The following is a 25,259-nucleotide window of genomic DNA, read 5'->3' as shown; positions in this document are numbered from 1 at the left end:
GGATGCAATGTGTGTATACCTGAGTGTAAACTGTGGAGACGAGATGAGTTGAGACTTTGAACAGGGGTTTTCCTCCGTCGACCCATTTGATCTCCGAGCCAGAGTGCTGCAACGACAACGGCAAGTTATTAAAAGCACATCTAACATGCAGTGTTTTTTGTTTTTTTTTAATGAGAGAATGGCGGGTTTTGGTGTGTTTCTGGAGAAAATTGCTCTGAGCGTTATGCACAAAAGCGTACTTGACGAGCCACTTTTGTGTACGTTACGCTACAGCTTTAATTCAACTCATAAAGCCCATTAGCCGCATTGTTAGTTTTAATGGATTACACTTTGACGCTGATCAGATTTCACAGGCATTTGACGCGAAAGCCTGTAGGAAACTCGACGAGGTCCCAATCCAATCACAGCTAAGTCCCATCTTTCAAAGCACTCTGGAAAACCATTTGGAAAATACTTGGCCTAAAGCACTTACAGTACGTTCTGTGCTTAAACAGAATATTGCATCAACGAGTTGCCTTAAACAACATGAAGGCCTGCAATCACAGGTTCCTAGAAGGTCCCGAGAGCTCAGCAGATTATGGGCACCCGCGACCTTTCCCACATGACTCAAAATGTTTTGTTTTTTTACCTTGCTGACACCATCCTGGGAGCCGAGGTACCCAGCAGGCAGATTGGCGGCCACGGGCAGCTGCTGCTCATTCATGATGACTCTGCCATCCCTTAGCAGAGGCAGCCATGCCGAACCCACTGTGGGCAAAGAGCGGGTACAGCCACATGTTTGTAAAGTAGTGGTGATGAGACTCTACCATCACACTGTGCAAAGTGTGCGCTGGTGCTTTCATTCGGAGGGGGAAGACATGACTGAAAGCCGCAGCCTACCTGGAGTCTCCACCAGGTCTTTCTTCTTGCTGTTGCTGTCACAGCTAACATGATAGAAGGTGAACAGAAGGTGATGCTTCTCGCGCAGCTGAGTAGGCAGCTCTATCTTTATCTGAAGGTGAGAAAAGAAAACACAGATTCCCGGGGTTGGTTCCCCTAATACAGAGGGAGCTTTGTTCAGGAAAAATGAAAGTGAGAAACGTCTACGGAGCATTTCCACTGAGGATTCAAAGTAGAACTGAAATGTGCTCAAACAACATGAGAGGAGGGGAGGGGTACCTCCTCACTTCAAAAACACACTGCTTTCAAAAAACTTTTTGACTTTGACATATATTATAGACACAGAGCTATCTGGCTTTCACTGACTTTTAGCCATTAATACGCATATTACAGCGCCCTTTACGTTCATAAAGCTCTGATTTTGAGTAGCATGGGCACATAAATACCTCATCATAGAACTCAGGGTTCTGCTGGTGGTGCAGGACGGCTGCATGTGCCTGCTTAGTGAATAGAGGACCTCCTGGATGACCATAGATGCACTGCAAAAAAAACATGAGAGAGGGATATGAGTGCGCGTTTGCAGGCGTAGTCAAGGAACTGTGTTCAGCGACTTCCTTGACGTGTGAACGCACCTTCAGCGGCTGGGCTTCATCCTCATCGGAGTCCTTGAATTCAATGCAAACGGCAATATTCCTCGCCTGAAGAGGGGAGATGACAGTTAAAAAAAAACGAAAAAAAAAAAAACACAGCTCAGATCACAAAAGCAAGAACAAGTTCCAAGACGTCCCCGACGGCCTGGAGCCAATTTTTGCAATTGAACTTGTCCATTAGTTTCTATGAAGCTAAGGGGAAATATTTCAGGCGCAGGGTTGCCAGCTCTCATTTAAAATAAAATAAAATAAAAGAGGGCAGAGAGACAGAGGGGGAGAAAAGGCAGGTTGGTTTCCTAGATGTGAAAACACAACAGCCCTGTATGAACGTATTAATCAGAAGCTGCTGCTCTGTGTATGGATAATTCTATCCAGCTCTGCTCTCCGGCTGAACGAGCCCGAGGCCGCTGCCAGTTGTCTCGTAGGCTCAACGGGAACGCAAAGCGATGACGGTAAGAGAATGCTGGCCAAACAGAAGCATCACTCTCCAAAAAAGGAATGCTTTCACGTTGCATGTAAAGGATAAAGTGCTGACGCAGATCATGTGGCCACCAGCGGAAAAGGCTCAATATTAAAAAGGTATAATCCCCCGTTTTCGATCGTTGCATAAATTCCAAAGCGTCCACACCGTTCGTACCTTAGCGAAGGATTTCTGTCCGTCATATTTGAGGTTTTTTGGGTACACGTAGAGGTGGTTTTTATAGATGGTAAATGGTTGGGAGCACTTAGCGATGCAGGGTACAAACTCCTCCACCTCCAGAAGAGCGCTGCCCGGCCCGTTGCCTTCAAAGCTCCTCACGGGGATGTAGGAGGAAGTGACACAATCTGCCGGCAGGAAACGAGAGGAGTTACAGGGTTCGAGGTTAAAGCCTGACCCGATTATAAATAAACAGTTGGGAGTGATTTTGTAAATATTTGGAGGCTTTACTGGTGACATCCGGGGCCACACTGTCAATCGTGACGTCTAAGTTCCCTAAGAGGACAGGGAGTTTGGCCATTTTCTCTGGTCTGTTGGAAAAAACAGACGTAGAGACAACAATTACAAAAGAAATCAAAACCAGTAATAGTGGTATCTTGGAGACAAGTGTGTGTGTGTGTGTGTGTGTGTGGGGGGGGGGGGGCATACTTTCTGAAGTCGGTAAGCAGTTTGAACATATCCTCGTCTGACAGCTTGCTGCTGTCCTGCCTGTAAAGAGCTGAGAAGCGAGCGCTTTTGTCCAAAGTTCCAGATGCATCTTTGAACACAGGCCTGCAGAGGCGGGGGGGGGGAAAGAAAAAAAAACATTGAATCTACTGGAGAGAGAGCGAGAGAGAGAGAGAGAGAGAGAGAGCATTTCAGTTCCACACTAGCGGTTGAGAGATTTGTGCCTCCCAAAAGGCTTCCATTCAGTTTCTATGCCGTGTCCCGAGTCTGAATCACCATGTGGTATCATTGGATACATGCATTTATGGACATATTCAAAATCTTGAATTAGCAACGACAAGAATTTTAGAAGGGCTGGAAGGCAGATTTTGTTGCCCTTGGTGCCGGGCAAGCAGTTCCCACCTGTTTCCAGTCTTTTTCATACCTTGCAGCCCAGGCGAACGGCATCCTGTACTGTCCCAGTCTGCTGCAGGCGGTCTTCGCATTCTTCAGCACCTTTTGAGCCATCTGCATACAATATATACATATTCATATACGCATTAATCATCCCAGGTGACTTTACAGCCACACACCTTGTCTTGCCTGCTAATCTCTGTACCTTGGCAGAGTCTGAGCTCTTCATGTAGGGTTCAGTGCAGTGCGTGATCCCCCCCTGCAGGACCTTCTCAATCCTGGCCACCAGGAAGATCTCCGGATGGGGGCACGTGACTGAGAACACCCCCTTTCTGGGGTACTGCAGAGCCCCCTCTGGGAGCCCGCTGGACTGCCTGTGGACATCCAGGGGACCATCGCCACCGCCCCCGTTGATGTGCACATCCCGCCCGCTACTAGATGTCATCTGTCGGACCAAAGGGTGGTTGAGATCCACGTGGAAGTCGGCTGAGATCTTTCTACTGTTCTGGACGTCGAAGAGGGACAGGACCACGTAGAAAGGCTCCACCTTTGATGAAAGAGGGGGGGGGAGTTGGAAGATGAGAGGCAAACAGAATGAGCAGAGGAAAGAAACGGTTTACCCATCCTTCCTAATGCACTCCTCATTTTCCATCAAGTCAAAACGCGCCATTGATGTAATTCATCTTCCCATTCACTCTTTCCACCATGCGTTTCCATTACACAAACCCATTTGTGCTTATGTGTGTGTGTGTGTGTGTGTGTGTGTGTGTGTGTGTTCTGAGCTAATAGCTGTGGTTTCCCTGCTGAGTGCTGCGTGTAGCAGGAGTCCTCCTTCTACAGAGGCAGAGACCTTGGAGAGTGACGGCAGGAAACCAGCCTCAGACTGGTGCTAATGCATGGTGTGAGGCCCAGGCTGGTTGCCATGGCAGCACAGATTCCTCGTGCCAACTACACCAGTTTTGACGATGGGTTGGGGGAGGTCTGAACTGTCTGTGATCTTCTTAACTCGCCCTCGTTTGCTAAAGGACTTGCAAATACATGTGCATACGGTGCAGGTCGTAACTAACCTTCAACTATATATTTGACTGTCTGTTTTTCATTGCAACACGTACATTAGTTGTCGGCCCCTCCTCATTCTCTGCAACGCAGCCCTGCAGGTTGAACGACAGGTCATGACAGCCGACCAGGACTCTCTTGCCGAACTTCTCTTCAAACTGCCGCACGTCGGGCTCGATGCCAGAGAAGTCCAGTTTCTGTGGAAACAGGAGGTGATGCCGAAAGGCTTTCATTGCCACGACCCCCCAAAAAAAGCAAAACTGCCAGCGAGAATTAAAGCAATACTCATACAGAATGCACAGGGCTTTGTAGGCAGGCGTTATCTTTGTCACCTGTGTGTCAGGGTCCAGCGTGAACAGTTTCAGGCGAGCCTCACTCCTCATTTTGGACTCGATATCCCTGGCAGTCTGTTAAAAATAAAGCACATTAGCATCCTATGAACTTGACAAACCTAATATGTCTTATTAGGACTGTTCTCAGTTGCTAATCAACAAGCTGTAAACACAACAGTGACATACTGTCACCCTCAAACGTGTTAGCAAACTGTTAACTAACTATCCATCCAGCAGATTAGCACGTTTGTGTCCACTTGATGAATGCAAATTCAATATTCCCTCTCTGTGTTGAGTTGCCTCTCTGTTTTTGGTCTCCACCAACAGGTAAACAGTCCGTTTGGAGAGCAAAAAGAGGCCCGAACACACTGGCCCAAATGCATTCAAACTGTCGTCGGACGACAGCCAATGGGTTCCGAGAATGCTAATTGGACTGTAAACAATGACGCAGGAAGAGGAAGTCTCGGCCCGGATATCCGCTGGCTACACCGGAGGAGACTAAATCATCGGCAGACGACGAGATTGCCTCTCAAGTTCACCTCTCACATTATAGTCCTATTAGATCTATTATTGATATGAAATATGAATTAGTGCAGCCTTAACTCTATATGTTGATTTGGTAAATACGACAAAACCACAGCCTTTAACGGGTTTAATGGGTTTTCAGACTGCCACGTTCCACTGCCGCAGACTCAGCACCAGTGTTGGCCTCATCTGGCCCCTGCATTTGGAGACCATGCACACTGCACCAGATGTTTGCCTGCTTAGCACCAACAGCAAAACGTGGGGACCTGCTCGCGGGGGAAATACATCTGTTTAGCAACTCCACTCAAAGCAAAGCTCCAGTTAAGAGTCCAGACTGCTTCCAAGTGCAGGCACGTGGCCCTCCTTCAGACAGCACCTCTACAGTACGTGGACTAATCTATATGGTGTGGCTTGCCGTGTGGTCAAACACAGGGTGGCGAGCATTGCTTTAGTGTTCCTATAGATGGGAAAAACAGGCTACCTGAAAGCTGTCTTGAAAACTTCCGGAGGAGAGGTCTGTTTTTCCTTGCTCCTCATCTGTTGGAGAGATCAACATGCGCTCCCGTTAGCTGATGCAATTCTACAAAAACATGATGATGTGTTGGCCCCTGCCTCTCTCTGTGAAGGGGAGAGGGGCATTACATAAGGAACAGACATCCGGTTGTTTATCAAGCCTGAGTGAAAAAATCAGAGAGATGAATTATTCCATGGGGTGCAGGAGCACCGAAGAAGCCCGCGGGTGCAGCGAGCTGCTGAGGCAGACAAACAAGACATCTCTTTAAGACACACCGTCGTGCAGGTCTCCGTTCCTCTTCTCCTGCATGGCCTGCTCAAAGCTGCTGTGGAGAATCTTGTTGAGGGTGCCAATCCACTCCTCCATCTCTGCCTCGCCGTCCGCCGCCAGCAGGAACGTGCTCTTGTCTTGCATCTTCAGCTCAAAGGCAAACCGGCGCACTTTGCTGTTCTGAAAGAGCACGGATGCAAACGTTGATTTCATACGTTTTGGGCCTTTTTTTTTTTTACAAGAAGCTTAAAGAAGGCACACAAGGCCCTGTACCTGAACAACCCCCATGCATGAGTCAAGAAAGATGGTTCCTTTGGGTTCCTTGGAGGTGTTCTCATCCTTGTAGAAGTTGAGGTTGTAGGATCCATCTCCCAGCTGGGCCAGATGGAAGTACCTCCTCTTGAAGGACTAGAGGGCGGAAACAGAGGCCGTAAACATCCCAAAACGGCCCTCTAAAAAATACCCCGGGGGATGGAGATGGAGCATGGGAAAGCTCAAGGGTAAAATGAACAAGTACGACAAGTTACGGGCTACCATCTACTTTAGGGCCTCACGTCAAAATAACACCATCCATTTAAAGGGGCACTCCGACACTTGAATATTGTATCCATTCTGTTGTTGGTGGACTTGTTTCAATCTGAGAGACAGATTTTTTTTTAAAAAACAGTCAAAATAGAAGCAGCAGAGGCTGAGACATCCTGACTTTTAGTCCCTAGTGTGGATCAAGCTCCAAAAACATCTGGATTCTACATTTCCCATGATGCAACTTGATAGCACCCCCCCCCCCACCTCTTAAATGCCTCTTTAACCACACTGTATTTACATGAGAATCATTATGAAAGTCGATATCACCACAGTCACTGCTAACAATACTAGAAGGGGCTGTGAAAGGCTGCGTTGCTGTTCCCGTACCCACCCGCATAGTCACACTGATTGCACTGTTCATGTTGCCTTTGTACAGCCAGCCGTGTTTAGACACTCCTCCCTTCTGAGAGCCGAGGGAGGCCGTATCCTGCAGGAGGGGGTGGCAAAGAACACACGTTAATACATGCAAGTGAACACAGATAACACACATTCACGCCTGCGCCGCTGCATTTGTTTACACGCTTTGCTCTGAGCTTCAGAATCTGCTGACTGCCCCCGAGGCGAGTGGGAGGGAGGAGAGGCCCACGCTGACCGCTCCGTTCGGTCCTGCTCTTCGTTAAGATCGACATTTGCATCAACGCTGCACTTCTCTAACCTCGGGGGGGGGTGGGGGGGAGGGGTTAGAGCCGTGATGGCGGGTCCATGAAAGGTCACTGGCCTTCAGTTAAGTCGATGCCTGAAGTGAGGTAATTACTGGGAGGGGATGTGCCCTTAAAACGCTACAAATGCCATGAAGACGTCGGCTATTCTGGGACACGGCGAGGGCCAAGAACACTGAACGAAACACCCAAAGGTGTGGCTTGTAATGAAGGAGTGATTAAACGAATGAATACAGCGTTAAATTGAATGCTTGAATTATTGCAGTTTGGAAGTCTGAACTCGACGCCCATGAAGAATCATTGGCATTGTGGGGAAGACTACGGGACAAGCGGGGTCCCCCTAAACGAAGAGGAGAGAAAGTTTGGCATCGATGGACTCACCTCATCTTTTTCCACGTCTTCGTCCACCTCAAACAGGTGAGCCGCCAGTTTCTCAGGTCTCGACACCTTGCTGAAAGCACACGGGTAAAGAAAACTTAGGCCTGGCTCACTTTATTTAAAGACCACATCGCCCCATTATAAAGTCAAACATTGGCAAGAAAAAAAGGTTATGAAAGCATGGGGATGGATCTTGGCTAACATTGTTGAGGGATCAAAAACTGCAAAAGGATGTTTTAGATTTCAAGGGTACTCAGCAATGCATAGATTCACAGGATGTAGCTCAAAAACACTGCAGCTGCTTCTCCAAGTGCAGCTCAAACCCCAGGTGGACGGTTTAACCTTTGGCCTTTTACGAGACCCAGCTTGCTCTGGGGAGCAACGAGAATAAAACAGTGTCAAGGCCGGGGGCTCGCCTAGTGTTTACTCTATGGTGTTTCAAACGTGACACACAGCATCTGTAAAGCACATTCCTGTCCTTAAGGAAAGTGGCCCGGGCCATTGTGGGATTTCCCTTAAGCTTTAATGACATCAATCAACAGCGTATCCCAGAATAGCTCCGCTTATCCTTGGTAGAAAAACATAGGAAGCCTTCTGTTGGTGTTGTGGAAGAGCTTGGAGCCTCCGAGACACGGATTTCCGTGTTTCTAGAGATCCGGCTAAGACATTCACTGGGCGGCGTCACTGAACACAATAGGATCTACAATACCCCTCGGAGGGCTTTTACGGCATCGCGTGCCACGCGGTGGACAAAGCAGACCATCAGCCGAACAGCGCATGCATTTCTTTCTAATTAACGCTGTTGTCCAAGTGCACTTATCTGTTAAACTTTCAATTTGTTTGTCCAACAAGAGCAGCATTTTGGAGGTGTACATCTGTTTGATTTACTGAATTTAAAGGGGCTTTACACTGTAGGAAGTAGGCCGAGAGATCCCGACTTTTAGTGCCTAGTATGGGTCGTCACAAATGTCAGATTTATGCTGTGTCGGAAGACTTTTACAACAGAAAAGACTTCAAAAGGATGAAGATGATAAAGGGGGCCTCAGATAAAGGGGACAGTATGGGTCAAGAATTAAAAAAAAAACACCGGATCCTACATTTCCCACAATGCAACGCAGTGCCTTTGAAACTCCACGCCTCCAGTTTGTAACACACACTCTTTGTTAAAAATGTGTCCTCTCTCAAGCTCACCCTGATGACACACACACACACACACACACACACTTACTTTGGGAGCTGCCGGAAGTCTCCAGAATACTCCTCATACTTGTAGTTGACCACATGCCAGTCGGACTTGTAGGTTTTGATACACTGCAGAGATAGAGAGTGAAGTGAAGGTGAGGGGGGGGGGGGTCATTTCAACGGGAGCGCGCTTAAATACATGGTCCAGGTTTTTTTCAGTTACAATGGACGTGGAGGGAGCTTGAAGGAGCTTCAGCAGACGCAACACGATAAGAAATACTTCCCGTCCAAATGCCCAGATGTTTGACGGTCGTGACGCTTTTGAGGGATTGTGTCAGGTAGAAAAGTGTTCCATTTCTTCCAAAAGAGATGTGCTCATCACTTCTGAGAATTCATAAAACACACATGTTGTTTGAGGCAAGGGGTCACTAAAGTATAAATGCAGAAAAAGAACAGCCCGTGTGTGTGTGTGTGTGTGTAAGGCCGCACAGCTGCTCCAGATGTAGTTCTGATGTAATTCCTGGCTGCAGCCACGGGGGACTATCCTCCATCAGGCTCTGTCGGGCCACACCCCAACAAAACCCCCCTGGCACACCATCGTGCTCGTCCAGAACCAACACTGACGTGAACCACCAGTGAACTGTGGACCCCCATCTGCGGCCGTCAGGAAACATGTGAGGGTCGAGAGCGCAAGTGGAAGTTCATTGAAAGGCTGACAGCGACCTTATTGACATGCACCGTATCGCCCCCCCTCCCCATCTCTAAATCATGTGCGTGGTCGAGCGCTGAAATCTAATCAGCTCTCCTTTACCCATACACCATAAACAAATCGGGCCGAATCCCTGTCTGGATTTAGGTCTGAGCTTATGAGGCTTTTCAGGGTGTGAGAGCCAGCCGCGTTATCCGGACGGAGGCGAAAGCACCTGCGTAGTTTTTGGGGGTGAGCGGAGCGAAAACATGGTTGTGCTTGGGGTTGAGGCTTAGGCCAAGACGGAGGGATAAAGAAAGGACAAAGCAGGCTCGCGTCCAGGTATGTGTTAGTTTTACCTCTTGGACAAACAGCGAGTGAGCTTCTTTCTCAGCGGTCTCTGGCACGGTGGAGAACTGAGTCCTGCCCTGGCGCCTCAGGGTGGAGATCTGAGGGGAGAAAGGCACGGAAAAACAGACCGTTAGAAGAGATTGGCACAACAGATGCGTCCTGCTGGTGTTTTCATACAACAGGGCAGATTCACTCGCGGGCCGAACCCACTTCCCGCTTTCGGTGCATGTTTAGTGTTGGTTTTACTGCTCCTCATGATTATATGAAATGGCACCGATCCCTATAGGGCAGCTCTCTTTGAACCTTCCTTCAAAGGAAGGTCAGACCGAGGGGCAAGCAGCCCCCTGCAGCTGGTGGGGAGTGCTATGCTCAAGGACACTTCAGCAGAGGGATGCTGCTTGCTACGCCTCCCTGACTCCTTCTCATTCAGCCAGATGGTCAAATCTATCAAGTTTTGGGAAATACACTTATTTGCTCTCTTGCCCGAGAGACAGATGAGAAGATTGACACCACTCTCACATCTGCACGCTAAACATGAAGCTAGCTTAGCTTAGCAAAAAGACTGGAAGCGCAGGGAACAAGCTAGCCCGGCTCTGTCAAAAGGTAAAAAAAATATATATATTATAACAAATTATAAATCGGACTACCAGCGCCTCTAAAGCATACAAATTAACACATTACATCGACAAAATCACATTATATCTTCAGAAAATCATTAAAAAATTAAGTGTAATGAATCTTGTAATCCTATTCTTGATGGGAAATGTTGGGATGGAAAGTAAAAACGAAAATCTATTTAGATGAACACCATTTTTTCCCCATTCTACCGTTATTTCTATCTACGCGTGGCATCATTTTCTTGTCACTTTGTCCTGAGCAGCCTTACAGAATGTAGAGTAAGAGAAGGGTTCATATGATGGTGAAAGTGAAGTGTCACTGGACAGAGATCATTTTGCACATGCGCGTCGCCTTGGGTTTTTATCGGCAACCGAATCCGGGTTTGTGCCCGGCAACTCCACCGCTACATAAAGGAGGACGAGCCCCATATTGTTTCAGACCAGTTTCAGACCAACCGCATCATCGGCCACCAAGGTTAAAAGCCCGACGTACCAAGTGGAGATGAAAGGAGATGGTAGTTTTTGTTCTTTTGAGTTGCGGATAATGTTCTGCAGCCTGTATTATTCAAGTCTTACTAGACGGATACAGCCGGAGAGAGGGGAGCAGGGATCCGTAGCCGAGGAGCACAAGGCGCCTCGGGGCAACGAGACTGTCGGGCTGGCAAGCCTTCCAAGCTATTGGACGCGGCAGCCGCCATTGCTCCCGCTTTAGCGCTCTGCTTTTCTGCTCAGCCCGCAAAGATGAGAAGGAAGCAGTGGCACAATGACCTAGTTTCGTCATGAATCTCCCATTCTCTGACACTGGCAAGCAATACACGGCCCTCATCTGTCCAGCTCACTCTTGCAGTAGCTATCGAGACGTGTCAGTGGCCCGAGACTGAGCTCAGTCGATCCAGTCCTGTAAAATCTACATGCAGATCAAATGTACTGGAAGTCAATGGCACCAGTGGAAAATATTGGTCGTTCGGGCCGACAATGCAGCGCACTTATTTGCTTTTCCGGCCAGGAGTTAGATGATCGATGCCACTCTCATGTCTGTCCCATTGGCGTTTAGCTTAGCTTAGCGTAAAGACTGGGGAAACAGCTAGCCTGTCTCAGTCCAAAGGACAGGTTTATTTGCTTTCCTGCCGAGAGCCAGATGAGAGGATCGATACCACTCTCGGACATGATCGTGGTGTCGACCTCACAGCGAGAAAATGTCCGACTATTGTCTTAAACTCAACAGTGCGTGAGCAGGATGAGATAAAACCACAGGGGCTAAGTTGCCCTGCGTTTAGTGATCGTAAAAACTCAGTTTTTGGGTATGAATTGCCAATTAGCAGTATAACACAGTCATGACTCTTCGGAGACACTTCAGTCGCGCTCGCACACGCCTCAGAGCCCATTTCTCAGCCGGGCCAGTCCGCTGAAAACGAAACCGCTCGACGGACCGTCCGCTTGACGGGTCGCCCGCGGGGGAGACTCTGACCGACGCACGCCGCTGTCAGCGGGAACTGCCGGCTGCCAATTAACAGCATTCCTTTCACAGTCATTAAACCGGGGCTTTGATGGCTTCCACTGGGCCTGAGGAGCGTGTTCCCACAGGCAGTGACACTGCGGGGCAGATAGGGTGATGCCAGGCAGGAATTAAATCCTCTAGCACTGAGATATCTGGGTAGAGGGAAGTGAGCCTCGTTCTACTTTGAAAGATGAAAGAGATCTAAAGACTCTTACTTGGCCTGTTAGGAATCAAAACTCCTATACATTTGTTGGTTATTAAGTATATTGACCACATTTAGTCCGTTCTATCCATCCACATCCTGTTCTACATGAGTGTGCATGCAGGGGAAGTTCATCCATAACGCTTCACCTCCTTTTACCTCCTTCCACACTTCCAGACTCTCTCTTGCATGCACATGTGTGTGTGTGTGTGTGTGTGTGTGTGTGTGTGTGTGTGTGTGTGTGTGTGTGTGCGCGCGCATCTATCTGCGCAGCACGTGCACATGCTAAGCCCATATGTCTGGCCGCCCCCTCCTCTCTAAGCCCAGTGATGTAAAACATATGGCAGGTTAGACAGATGGAGGGACTGGGTCGGACACACCCTCACACACACTCTCGCACACACACACACACACACACACACACACACACACTCACGCAAAGAGTCCAGGGCAGTCACTATGGCCGTGCTCCGCAGACAGCCTGGTAATGAAACCCACTCATCATCTACTGATTGTGAAATAGTCTGGGAGCAGACTGTACGTCGAAGATTTCCCACCGCATGCTCTGCTATTGCTACGAGCTTCATTTCACAATCCGCTCTTCTGCTCTCTTTGTCTTGTCGCCTTAGTGCGTGACTGTTACGGTATTGTCTGTACGACGACAACCAAACCGGACTGAGAAAAGGATGAGGTCTTATTGAAAAACACGTTGATACATTTTCATAAAAGGCTCTGTCATTTCCTGATAAAACAGCTGGCCACGGTAGTTTTTTTTCGCAAACGTTACACAAAACCGGAGGAAATAGTGCATTTGTTGGGGACTATATTCAGCGGGGGATTAATACACATTTTGGTGCTCTACTGAGCATTTGCAAAAGCAGGACGGTGTATGTGGGACTGAGTCAAAATAAACTATGTGTGTGTTCATTGTAATAAAAGAACATGTCGCCCAGTGCAACAATGTGGCTCCTTGACAACAATGGAGGCTTTGGATGCACACACACCACTTGGTTGGTAGGATGCATTCATCGTCGCACACACGGGAGTTGTTGACAGTAAAAAAGAATACAGAATAAATACCAGACTCATCCTTTGAAGTTGGATCGATGGTTCTTCAGGAGTCTCGAGGAATGACAAACATTTGAGCGCGAGTCTGTCCCTGTTTTGTCTTTCCCTCTCAAACTGGCAGCGGACCCCGCTGAGATCCACCTCAGCACTACGGTGATGTAATGTTGACACAGTCTTGGGAGCTCCTTTGAACAACAAGCGGCAGATCTACGCGGTGTGTGAATGTTTCCTACGTGTAAACAGTGGTTTCACATGGCTGCACTGGCATGGACTCAGCCTTCATCAGTGCCAGATTCAAGGCACGAGAGGGGAAAAGCTCAACAAAAATGTCCCGGGCAGGGCTCAATGAATAACTCCTAACTCCCCGTCTTACCTGGAAGTCGTCCGTGGGGAACTGTAGCATGTCCCGCAGAACATCGCTGATGATCTGGGTCTTCCTCTGCAGGAGCACATTCTCGTAGTCCAGAGGCTCTATGATCTTCGGCTTCACCTGAAAGAGCAGATTAACAGCGGCGGGTCAACAAGCGGCAACGCAGATGAGAAATATGTTTTCACCGATAATTGCGCCATTAATAAGGGTGTCTGGATGTGTATGGATTGCGGGAGGAGTCGCGGAAGGGAGATCAGGGGTATTCATGCTGTCCAGACAACGACTTGCTATTGTCCTTTCACAGAGTTACTGGCTGACAGCTACACCAGCAGGAACTGGCACAGAGACAGAGATGAATGTGGGCTAACAGAAGAGGAGACGCAGGATGAGAGAAGCGAGGGAGGGATGGATGGATGGATGGATGAGCAATGAGTCTGTGTGTGCTATAACTGTACCAGTCGCTGTGTCATGAGCTCATGTTGAAAACCTGAGCTGAATCAGTAAATAGTGGCCATTGCAGCTGTACAAATCTCCCTTTTGAGAATTTCCAGGAATAGACAATATCCCCTCATAGCAATGCCCACTACAGGAAGATCCCAGTCCAAACAGGATCCTTCATCCCGCAGTAAACCCCATGACGGCAGGTGAGATAGTGGAGCCCAGTTCGTGAGCCCCAGCATTCCACAGAAAACACCCAAGGGACTCCTCCAGCACGTCCTCCCTCAACAAGCCTGTGACTGTCATTAGAAGACAAAGATCTTCACATATGACAAACACGTGTGGCTGAAGCTCTGATCTATTTAAAGCTGAACGAAGACGTCTTTTAAATAGCTCCCAATCTTGTCCGTTTGAGTCACAAAGCGGGGCTGCCTGATTTATACCCGTGGATTTGATTTTCGCGCCCCCCTTCATTTCAGGTGTAGATCAGGCCACTGTGCGTGAAGCTGTGAGTCAAAACTTAAGAACGAAGAGAAAGCGGGACTCAGCAATGTTAATCATTTCCTCCCTTCTATTTCCTTTTGCCGTGAAGCGTCGCAGAAAGGAATGAATCGAGTTTGCTGGCGCTGCTTTACTTTCTAAAGAGGATGTCTTTAAATCGCTTGTTCTCCCTGAGCAACAGTCTGTAACTCCTATAACAGCCTACAACAGAAAAGCAGAATCACAACTGAGAGGCTGGAACCGGGGGAATGTTTGGCCTTTGTGCTAGAAAAAAATAAAAGATGAATCAATTGTTGGAATAGTTAATAACAACAATTACATCTTGTGGGGCAAAGTTGCGTATATTGCATCTAGAACTAGATTAAAAGTCTCTGCAGTTAGTGCCTTGCGCTTTAAATGCTAACCTCAGCACGCTAACATGCTCGCAACGACAATGCTAACATGCTGATGTTTCGCAGGTATAATGTTCACCACGTGAGCATGTTCACACTTGCTCATTAGCACTAACCGCAAAGCACAGGTGAGGCCGGTCACACATCGTAAATGGACTTCACTTATATAGCGCTTTTTAACCCCAATGGTTCCCAAAGCCCAAGGACACTTTGGGACACTATCACATGTGGACGTGGGGGGGGTGGTGGTGGTGGTGGGGGGGATCAAACCACCAAGCAAAGTTTTACCACCAAAGTTATTACTATTCATCCAGAGGGGGGACACGTTTGTACCACACTGCACGGCAATCCGTCCAATGGTTTGTTGAGACATTTCAGTCTGGACCAAAGTAGAGGACTAAACCACCAACTGACTGGCCGACAACACCGTCCAGTCCCTAAAATGAGTGCACCGAGCGCGCAGTTTGCCACAGTACAGGACATCTGAGTATGTGAGGCTACAGCTCGAGTGCAAAGCTGCCCACACTGCAGCTTTGCCTACCAAACAAACAGAAAGAACATCAGTCATCAGTCATCACTCATCTCTCTGTACGTTTCTAAATAGTTATAGCCTCCTGGTCTGAATGCTGAAGCGCTAGGCGTGGCTGCGGTCCAGATTATTTGGATTAGCCTCCTGGTCTAGGTCCAACGAACACATAACAAACTGAGGCCAATTAAACATCTGACCGTAGATCTACATTTTGATTGGCCCGGCCAATCCCCTGGTGGTGATGTAATGAAAATACCCCTCTATATCTCTCGTGCCCTTTGGACGTAAAAAAGATCAGATAAGCAGGGGGAAAAAAAATCGTCGGCCCAGATTTCCAGCTGGATAATCGCCATTCAGACAAGGAGATAACAGCAAGCAGCTGTGAGCCGTGACGTGTCGGCCATTGTGACACACGTGACCGCATTCGAGACAGTTAGGTGATGGTCAAGTTTAACTTAAAGGCTGATGAAGCTGCAGCTGTTGCTACGCTCTATGGGGTCAAATACTGTCAGTTGAATAATACTCTTATAATCTTGGTTTGCGTATTTTACAGTTTTTTTTACAGCGTTCTTCAACAAACTAGTGAACCTGCACCAGTTTTTTGCAGTGAAAACTCCCTGACACTCAGAGGCAGTTAATGAATACAGAGAGCCACAAGTGCTCCATTTCCTAAAAGAAAAGATCAACACCCCCCCCCCCATCCCCCCCAGGGAGAGGGGTACCCTGAAGCTGCTATTTCCCATTTCCGCCTAACCCTTTTAAAATGATCTTCAAAGCTGCTCTTGAAAGGGGAAAAAAAAAAAAAAAAAAAACTTGGTTAAACAATCAGATCACATTGGTTCCTTTTAGCGAGCAACTCTCAGAAGGAGAGTGAGATTCAGAGAAACTTTACGTAGTACACACTCACCGCTGCCACCTGTGACCCAGCCTCCACCTCCGCCTCGATCTCAGCCAGGCTCTTGTACTGCTGAGGAGACTCTATCACCATCTCCCTTTTGGGGGCCTTGCCGGCCCGGCCCTGCATGGTGGTTAATCCTGCCTCTGTGTGTGTGTGTGTGTGTGTGTGTGTGTGTGTGTGTGTAGCCTGCAATCAGGTGCGAGACTCACTGCACACACACTGCCATGGCACAAAGTTGCCCGCAGTGCGCGAAGGCTGAGAGGGCTTTGCCGACGTCCAGTGAGATTCCCTCCGTTACTCGGTCACAGCTCCCTCTGCCTCTCCCTCTCCCCCGCTCTGTCTCTCATCAGAAGGGAAGGGCCCCTCCCACCCTCACAGCTGTGCAGCTGTGAGAGAGTGTGTGGATATATGTGTGTGTGTGTGTGTGCTTTTGTGTGTACAGTATGTGATTTGTGTGAGGAGGAGGGGGAGGAGAAATCAACCACTCCCCCACTACAAACTTAGAAGAGGCCCAGAGATCATGTCGTCATGTGTGTGTGTGTGTGTGTGTGTGTGTGTGTGTGTTGAAGTAAGCGGCAGAGGAAGGAGAGCTGAATGGTACAGTGAAGTTTTGTACATACAGGGTACCAATGAAATACTTTCTGGGTAGCTATCAGTAGGTATAGGGAATAAGGGGTAACAAAGGTGATATTAATAATATTACCATCATTAATAATAATGTACTAATAATAACGCCCATTACCTTGCCCCCTTAATTGCTTAGGATCTGATGATGTGACAGGGCATAAAAGATCATCAGACCATCAGCTCGGCAGAAAGCTGCATTCCTGTTGAAACAACCAGCCACAGTAACGGCACCTGGACACTCAATCCGCGTTGATAAAGTTCCACGCGCCGTCTGCTTTGAACTGCGCCTGAACGCCGCATCCGCTGCAGCAGGCACCCACAGCGGGGTCAGACGAAAAAACACACTTCCCCCTTATCCGGCGCTTAGACACAACACACACACACACACACACACACACACTTGCACCCTCCTGCTGCTTCAGGAACACTTTGAGTTGCCCCCTGTTCCCCCATCCAGTCCAGCGCCCCTTTAATCTTCAAGCAACGGAGGCGCCTCGGCTCAGCTGTTTGCTATCGGAGAGAGTGCGTTTCAGGGTGATGACATTTCAAGTTTTCAGCGAGGAATTGCTGTAGGTAAATTAATGCAAATCCGGGTTTTTGGAGGGCTTTCGCTCTCTTTTGCTGGCTTACACACACAACTCCCAAACCACACCGACGCTTACAAGCCACCGAATCTCTCTGACTCAACACGCATGATTAATAACTCTTCCAATTATATGTATGGGGAGAGAAGTTGGGGCTCTCAGACAGAATGAGAGGTGCTGGTGGTGGGGGGGGGGTGACATGTCACGGGTCAGGATGACTTCAAAGGCCGCAGTCTCTCCGTTGCAGTTTCAGCGCTATCGCTCCTAACAAAATGTAGCACAAAGGCGGGCGCACAGGGTGTGTGTGTGTGTGTGTGTGTGTGTGTGTGTGTGTGAGTTTCACTTTTCGTACGGCGCAGTCCTCTGATGTGTGAGGCACTGTGCATGATTAGCATAACTTGTTTTAACTGTGCCCGCTTCAAAGGGACTTGCTGAAATGTGCCATTCAGAGAAATAGCTCCTTTTAAAAAACACAGGAAACTGCAAGCGGAGGCTGTGAAATACGGCCGTTCCGCTGGTCCAACGGGGCCACGGGAATAGCCGCCATGAATGGATGACGGATGGAATTTCTGAGCCACAACACAAGTGTTTCGCTGAATGCACTCGGATTCTGACGCTCAAGCTGGTTGGAAGCATTTTAGCAGCCCTCTCGGAGAGATTCAACCCAACGGGGAAACTCAGTGTGCGCTCTAAAGGTCATTTTGGGGTGAAGTATTTAAAGCAAATCTTAACGCAGGTTACTTGACTTGACTTCCCTCTGGCCCCAGTCTGTAATGGCCTGCTGACTGTGCTGCGGAGGCCTCAGTGACAGCGTCACCAGCCCAGCGTGATAATCAGCCTCTTGTCAAAGACCCCGGCTGCGCTGAGGTCATCCCGCTTCATTCACCCACGCTCTCACGCCACCGCGCTTTCCTGGAGCCGACGCTGGTGCCACGCCAGCGATACCACGAGGGATGCGCGAGCTTGTGTCTGAATGTGCGTGCCATGGGCGGCGGGAGTGTAAATTAGTTTTCAAGGCCATCTGCACAAGAGCTTGACGTGAAAGGGGAAAAAAAAAAAAAGTTGTAAGAGAGTGATGGAGGAGGAGGAGGAGGAGGAGGAGGAGAAGGAGGAGGATGGCGTCCATTTGTTTTTTTACACAGCTTGAACCCATTAGAACATGTGAGCCTTCCACACCCTTCCCAAGAGGCAGGCACGCACGCACACATATAGACGTAGAGCGTCACACAAGTCTGTGGAGAATTGCATAAGAGCAGGTTGACGTAATGTTTGGGAGCCGACCATCGCTACAGGCGCCCCGGGGAGAGAGAGAGAGAGAGAGAGAGTGTGAGGGTGTTGCCTGAAAAGAAGTGAAACTCCCCCCCCCCCCCCGACCACCTCCTCCACCACACATACTGCACACATGTAGTAATCCCATGCACGTTAGCTCCCCGGCCTAAAGCTCTGCCTCGCGGTCAACATTATGTTGCAGCGGCTCCAGGTAGTGCAGGCGTCAAACATGTGGGACAAGTCACGTAGGACAAAAGACAGGGGAGTTCCCCCCCGAGTCTCCGTGATGTCAGAGCCTCTCAGAGGCGCGAGGAGCTCGGCTCAAGACCCGCACAGTCTAGCTTGGTTGCTAACTGGACAACAAATTCAAATTCGCATAAGACACATTCGTACGATCGACACCCTGTCCATCCAATGACAGCTTACGCCAAGTCGGACTCCCTGGCGTCCTATTGGTCAGTGGGGAAAATGTATGTGTCAAAGGTCACCAAAGTTGAACTTGACACGATGTCAAGTCAATTTATTTCATCTATTTTTCTATAGCCCAACATCACAAATCGCAAAATGGCACTTTACCCTTTAACTTGAATTGCTGCTGGTTTAGTCCGGGTATGTTTCAAGTTATAGACAAATACTGAATATACCTGACTTAGATCAATAAAGGCTTATCGTATCGTATCTTATCTCTAAAATGTATACATGGGTGAAAAACAGCATTGCAAAGGGAGGATTTAGCCCCTTCCGGCTCGGAGAGACCAAAGTCAAAAGAAAACAAGGACATAATGTATGTTTTGCAGCTTCACTGTAATTTGGATGTTAATGGAAAGACATTAACATCCAATGCAACTGCCTGCAGATGCATTTGTTGTTGTTGTTGTTGTTGTTTTTTTTGTTGTTTTTTTACAGGAAGGGTTACGGGAGACCAAGCATCCAAAAGTGATAATGGTTTGTGGTGAATGTCCTTGACTCCGACTTAACCCCCCCCCCCCCACCCACCCCTTGCTATTGACTGTCCATTAAATCTCTTTGACTGAGCACAGGGCAGGCTGCCGGCTAATGGAGCTAACTTGAGGGAAGTAGCTTAATGTAGCAGCGCATAAATCCAAGTGGAAGACAACATGGCTACAGACCGGGTGGGGTGGGGGGGGGTGGGGGGGGGTCTCAAGCCCTAGATTTCTTACATTTCCTCGTAGCCCAATGTGAAGCTTTTGATGTGCTGCGCCAGTGACTGTGTGATATTGAGGGGGGCTACTCAACTTCTAAATCTAGTTCCTCGGGGGAGTCTATTAGGAGGATTATTAGCCGAAATTCTGCTGATCTGTGCGGTAACTCACGTTGAATCTGTAAATTATTCATTTTCCACCTATTCTCAAGAAAGTACAGCACATATATAAGTTATACGTATAGAAAAAGAAACCGCTGTGCCTCTAGCTCGTGGAATCACTGATCAAATGCAGAAAGAAAAGCAAAAAGGGAATCCTTCACTGTAAATCAATTTAGAGGAGAATTAGAGGAGTAATATGGACCCAGAAACTGTTCATTCTGCTAAATACTCCTTTTTTGCCGCTATCTGTTCAGAAACACAAGCCTTGGATGGCGTTATGTGTCAGAAAATGTCAGAAAATCGACAGATTTGAACTCATTTTGAACTGAAACCGAAACTTCCCTACAGGCATGCTGGATGCAAAAGAGTGGGACAACATGGCTGCGACAGCACAAAAACCGCGACAGCAACAAAAAAAAGAAAAAAGGGTAATATTTCGTGGGTTTACCAGAGCGGTCGTGGGAATCCACAGCAGTTGAGATCCCCTCAGACTCAGCGCTTCCTCCTCCTCCTCCTCCAGAGCCCCCAGCTCCGCTGCCCCCTTGACGTAGCCGCAGTTCCTCTCAAGGATGGAGCGCAGCCCCTCCAGCAGAACCACGCTGGTGGTGCAGCCCATGGCGCCACCAGACACTCGCCACCGGCCACGCCGAAATTTCTCAACTCTTCACCTTAATTTCAGCTCCGGGGAGACGCGGCGGTCCTAACTTCCCCTCAACCTTGACCTCTTCTACATCAAGACACCAAAAAACAAAAGAAATCCTCTCACAGGTGTGCTCGCGGGTTGTTTTGGTTTTTTTTTAAAATTCACTCAGGTTTATCTCCCACAGCCGGGGGGGGGGAGGATTCCCTATCATTCCGCTCGGGCCGCTGAGCCGTATCCTCCTGTGTAAAGCCCGCCGGGGGGGGGGGGGGGGGACGGAGGGATGAGCGTGCGGAGGAGAGAAGCTGAGCTGCTCATTCAGCTGGAGCAGGGCGTCGACTCTCCCGACTCCTCTTCCTTCCTCCCTCCTTCTGCCGGGGAGGATGAGGATGCTCAGACTCTCGCGCCTTGCTCACTCGCCCGTCCTCACCGGTTGGCTTTCTCTCCCTCTTTTCTCAGCCTTGCCGCCTCCCTCCATCACTGACGCATGCCTGCCACTTTCACTCCTTCCCTCCTGCCTCACTCCCTCTCTCTCTCCCTCCCTCACTCTCACAGCTTAGTCATTTCTCTGACTCGGCATGCTTTGTCAACAGTACAGGCAGGCTGTTACCAACAAAGACACACACACACACACACACACACACACACACACTGGCTGCTGCAGACAATGTTTTACTCTTTCCCCCTGCCTCTCTCCCTCCTTCCTCTTTCGCCCACTGACAATGGAATTACAAGCGATGCAGTCATCTTCCTGATGTCATTCACAGGCGCTCTAAGACGTAAAAAAGGGAGGCTTTAACTTCTCTTGACCCCGCGGCCATTAAGACTTCGTCGGACTGATGATCCATCGAGCGCGACGCGTCACGGGGGGGGGGGGGGGGGGCGACCAGGACCAGACCTGGCAACCCACTGCAAATCACCGTCCAATTAGCATCCTCCAGCAGCGCGGATGTTTGCGGAATGAAACATCTCTGCTTTATGTAAAGGCTAACTTCAGTGCACACGCAAACACTCCTCTGGATTTTCCTCGGCTTCTCTCCGCCGGCTGCCGTAAATATTTCATCAGGGGTTGACACACTCACCTACTTTTAAGCGGGTGATGCAGCAATACGAGCAAGAAGGCGAATCATGTTAAAAAGCAAGAGAGAGGGCAGGGGGCAGAGCATGTATTTGGAATCATGATTCGCTGTAGATTTGGGGAGAATTCCAAAGGTTGAGTAGCACTCCTCGGGGCCTCCAAGCGTACAATTGGCGGAGCGCCCCTTTAAAACTGTTAACTAGTTTCGCTTGAACTTTTCCATTCAGCCTCCTTCAAAAAGCCTCAGCAGCATTCTCTGAACGCCGTCATTACATTAGGGCTGCTCCTCAGAGGACGCGTTAATGTAATGAAATCCAAACTGCACCCCATACTGCACCCAATAGCCTTTTCCACACAGACACCCCCCCCCCCCCCCCTCTCTCTCTCTCTCCCCCCACCCACCCAGTGCAGCACATCCTTCCTTGATCATAAACTTTGCATTGGCAGTTTTAGACCAAAACATGGATTTTTTTTTTTTTTTTGTTCCTTTTAAAATCAGCTTTTCCTGTAACAACGCAAGAACCAGACGACAATTGAATATGAGAGATTAAGGTTGGTCTCCTGGCAACAAGACGATGCTATTTTAGGGAAGGCCAAGAGGTGTTGTTGAGGGACAGCCTTCACTCGTGCCAATACACGTCAGCGTTTTTGCCTCACTGCACAAGCTGCACAAAGCAAATAAATAAAAACCAGACCAGTGTAAAGATTTATAGGGTCAGCGACTCAATGAAACTTGAAATTTCCACGGCTGATGAACGTGCCATGCCGTAGCTTAAAGACACACTTCTCCACTGCTCTAAGAAAGCACAAGTCCTTGTCTTTACACGTTTGAATGTTACACCACAGCACCTCCAGGACGGAGAGCAGAGAACAGGAGGAGATGCATCACTGCTGCCGCCCACAGGCCGCTCCCGGCACTGCAACAACACTGATGACTCACTCTCACCCATCTCTCCTCCCGGATTTTTGGGAAACGCGCCCTCCACGTCCACACGAATTAAAGCAGAAAATGCTGCCAGTGCGACGCAATCATGAGGGCTTCCTCCCAAAACACGCTTTGTAAACGTGTCCCGAAGCGGAGGGATGACTCCAAAAGAAGACGGCATGGCAGCCAAGTGTGCACTGCAATGGTCTGATGCGAGGGTGCATGGCGAATCTATCTCGGGTTCGTTTTTGCCAAACTAGGCCTGAGAGACTTAATCTACTGTGAGTTTTATTTTTGCAAGTGCGGCCAAAGTCATGTGACCGCAGACTGAGCGAACCCATGTCCAGCGTGATTACATAGCGTTAACACATTTATTCAAACAAGTTTGCTGTTTAGACTGAAGCCACATGCCTCATTAGTGAATTCGAGGCTGTGCTTATTGAATTTTTCAAGTTATATACAAAAGAAGTAGGGGCCACTTTTTATCCTAAGAATCTACAGCCATGCCCTGTGAGGCTAGCGGCCCACATCGCAGTCCCATTATGCTATGAGAATACAAAGTTGTGACTGTAATTCTCTTCATCTCAGGCAAATGTGCCAATCGTTTCACCAGGGGACCTAAATTCAGGCTAACGATAATGAGTGTCGCCGTAGAATCTGGGTTACACTCATGTGATTTGGGTACTGAGTGTCTCATGAAAGGCCTGCAGGTTATCCGGCAGACTGGGGCAGGATCCTTGTGCACACTGGAAAAAAAAAACACAAAGTCTGTCCTGACATGAGGTTTTGGCTGTGTTCAACTCTCTCCGTGGCCGACAAACCAGTAATAAGCAAAGCCCGCACACTGCCGTGGCCTTCGTCTATACCGCGCTCTAACTAGGCCACTGGTTAATGTGCTCTAATTCGACCTGCCTCGGCCCAACTTTCACGTGGAAGGATTCTCAGGCAGCCAAAAGGATCATGAATGTTTCCACACTCAAGTGAAACGGCTATTTTTACACATGCTACAGGGAACTGGGTGTGCAATTGTGTCAACTGGGTCAGAGGAATTTTTTATGGTCACTGCCCAATTTTTGCAGACAAGGCTGGCTGCACGGCCGACTGAAGCAGCGACTAGTTTTGTCAATCACGGCCACGTTAAAAGGCTCGTAACCGCTATAAATAAATGGCACAAGGTTTTACACAGAAGCCATAGTGATAGGGTGATGTCATCAGGGTTATTTCGGCTACAAACATCAATTTTGTAACGTACATTTGCCAGGCGGGGAGGGTCCATAGTCCAAGATGGACGACGCGTAGCCACTTCCTCCCACTGTACAAAAATGAAGCCAAAACATCCCGGATGTCTTTCATCGGTTTCTTACAAGTCCTCCAACTTAACTGACGTCCAATACCCATGGATCTATGAATGGTAAACATGCACACATTGATTTAACATTTACACATCGGAATCATTGTCAAATGTAAATCCTGCACGCTGTGCTGGGAACTGTGTTGTGAATTCAAATTCCTTGTGTATGTGTACAACAAAGGTGACTCTAATTCTGATGTCAGTCTGTCTTGTACACGTTATATATGTTTCTCCGAAGATTTCATGCTGTTGTTTTGTTTTCTGAAACCTTTCTGGAACCTTTTTTTTTCACGTTTCACCACTACCCACAAATGATTTTAATGCTTTTCAGCTGGGAGCCGCTCCTCCATTTCCTTCGTGCACTGCATTGTGGGAGAATAGTGTCCATCCACAGCACACTCTGCATACTATCTGGTTTGAGTATGCTTCACTTTGTGTCACTGTTCCAGTGTGAACGCACTAAATGCTAAAAACCTGTTTAGAATCAACACTAATCTGTAAAATGGACTCGGGACACAGCATTAGTCTTGTTTCGCCAGAAATGCGTAAACTTTCATGCTTCGCTTAACCTTCTGTCGTCAGTGTCTTATTATTAAAGTGCTCAAGATCACACTCGCTGTGGAGCTGACATGCCCCGTGCATTCTGAGCAACAACAACAAAGAAAAAACTAGTGGGGTTCTGTTTTTGTGTCATGCTTGGAGCTAATTAAATAAGATAATAGATAATAAAGTAATATAGTAAATTAGAACACAACCCAGACCAAATAATGGTAAGAGACATTTTTTTTTTTTTTTTTTACTGTTAACAGACTTTTCTTTGCAGTAATGAGCCAATAATTAACGAAAATCTGTTGGGATTGCGAGAGTTTGTGAAACTGTCTGCTAAACTTGAAGTGCAAACGCTATTGTCTGCTGAACCTTCGGCAGGGTCCAACAATAAACAGCAAAGGAAACCTCAAAAACAGTGAAGATGTTGCAACAGGCTGAAATCTCCCTTACACGCTCTCTTGAGTCAACACCGCGGGCCGTGCAGCAGAAACAAAAAAAACACGCAGCGACTCTCGATGTGGCATTCAAACAAGAACAGACTTTTTCATTTGTGAGCCTGCAGGCTGTGAGGAACGATGACGGCCTTGCTTGCTGGATACGGTGGAAACATGGCAACATGTCAGAATCATGTCAGGAAGAAGGAATGTTTGTATTACAGTGATGCTGGATCTTGCTGTTTTCTGTCAATCTGAAAGGAAAGACATTTGAGGCTGACAGGACACATTCGAGACCCACCTACATGTGCAAACACACACACACACACACACATGCCAGACTGGCCCGCGAAAGCAAT

At 48.3% G+C, this 25,259-nt stretch overlaps 1 protein-coding gene across 1 annotated transcript in view; it reads right to left on the bottom strand.

The window, feature by feature from the left end:
* The window catches only part of dock9b (dedicator of cytokinesis 9b), a 31,007-nt gene extending 14,762 nt beyond the window's left edge, over positions 1 to 16,245 (bottom strand). The window contains exons 1-21 of the mRNA XM_070930380.1: positions 16,132 to 16,245; positions 13,365 to 13,481; positions 9,615 to 9,704; positions 8,614 to 8,696; positions 7,389 to 7,458; positions 6,680 to 6,775; positions 6,037 to 6,171; positions 5,769 to 5,943; positions 5,461 to 5,516; positions 4,455 to 4,529; positions 4,179 to 4,319; positions 3,272 to 3,613; positions 3,098 to 3,180; positions 2,656 to 2,778; positions 2,458 to 2,537; positions 2,167 to 2,354; positions 1,512 to 1,577; positions 1,326 to 1,418; positions 880 to 991; positions 629 to 747; positions 20 to 106 (exon numbers count right to left, since the gene is read on the bottom strand). Coding sequence (XP_070786481.1) covers positions 20 to 106; positions 629 to 747; positions 880 to 991; positions 1,326 to 1,418; positions 1,512 to 1,577; positions 2,167 to 2,354; positions 2,458 to 2,537; positions 2,656 to 2,778; positions 3,098 to 3,180; positions 3,272 to 3,613; positions 4,179 to 4,319; positions 4,455 to 4,529; positions 5,461 to 5,516; positions 5,769 to 5,943; positions 6,037 to 6,171; positions 6,680 to 6,775; positions 7,389 to 7,458; positions 8,614 to 8,696; positions 9,615 to 9,704; positions 13,365 to 13,481; positions 16,132 to 16,245 — 2,445 coding nt within the window. The remainder of the gene's footprint in view (positions 1 to 19; positions 107 to 628; positions 748 to 879; positions 992 to 1,325; positions 1,419 to 1,511; positions 1,578 to 2,166; positions 2,355 to 2,457; positions 2,538 to 2,655; positions 2,779 to 3,097; positions 3,181 to 3,271; positions 3,614 to 4,178; positions 4,320 to 4,454; positions 4,530 to 5,460; positions 5,517 to 5,768; positions 5,944 to 6,036; positions 6,172 to 6,679; positions 6,776 to 7,388; positions 7,459 to 8,613; positions 8,697 to 9,614; positions 9,705 to 13,364; positions 13,482 to 16,131) is intronic.
* Positions 16,246 to 25,259: the final 9,014 nt, after the last annotated feature.

This window comes from Enoplosus armatus, chromosome 24 (assembly GCF_043641665.1).
Source record: "Enoplosus armatus isolate fEnoArm2 chromosome 24, fEnoArm2.hap1, whole genome shotgun sequence".
Lineage (NCBI taxonomy): Eukaryota > Metazoa > Chordata > Actinopteri > Centrarchiformes > Enoplosidae > Enoplosus > Enoplosus armatus.
This window is presented reverse-complemented; position numbering and strand designations above follow the sequence as displayed.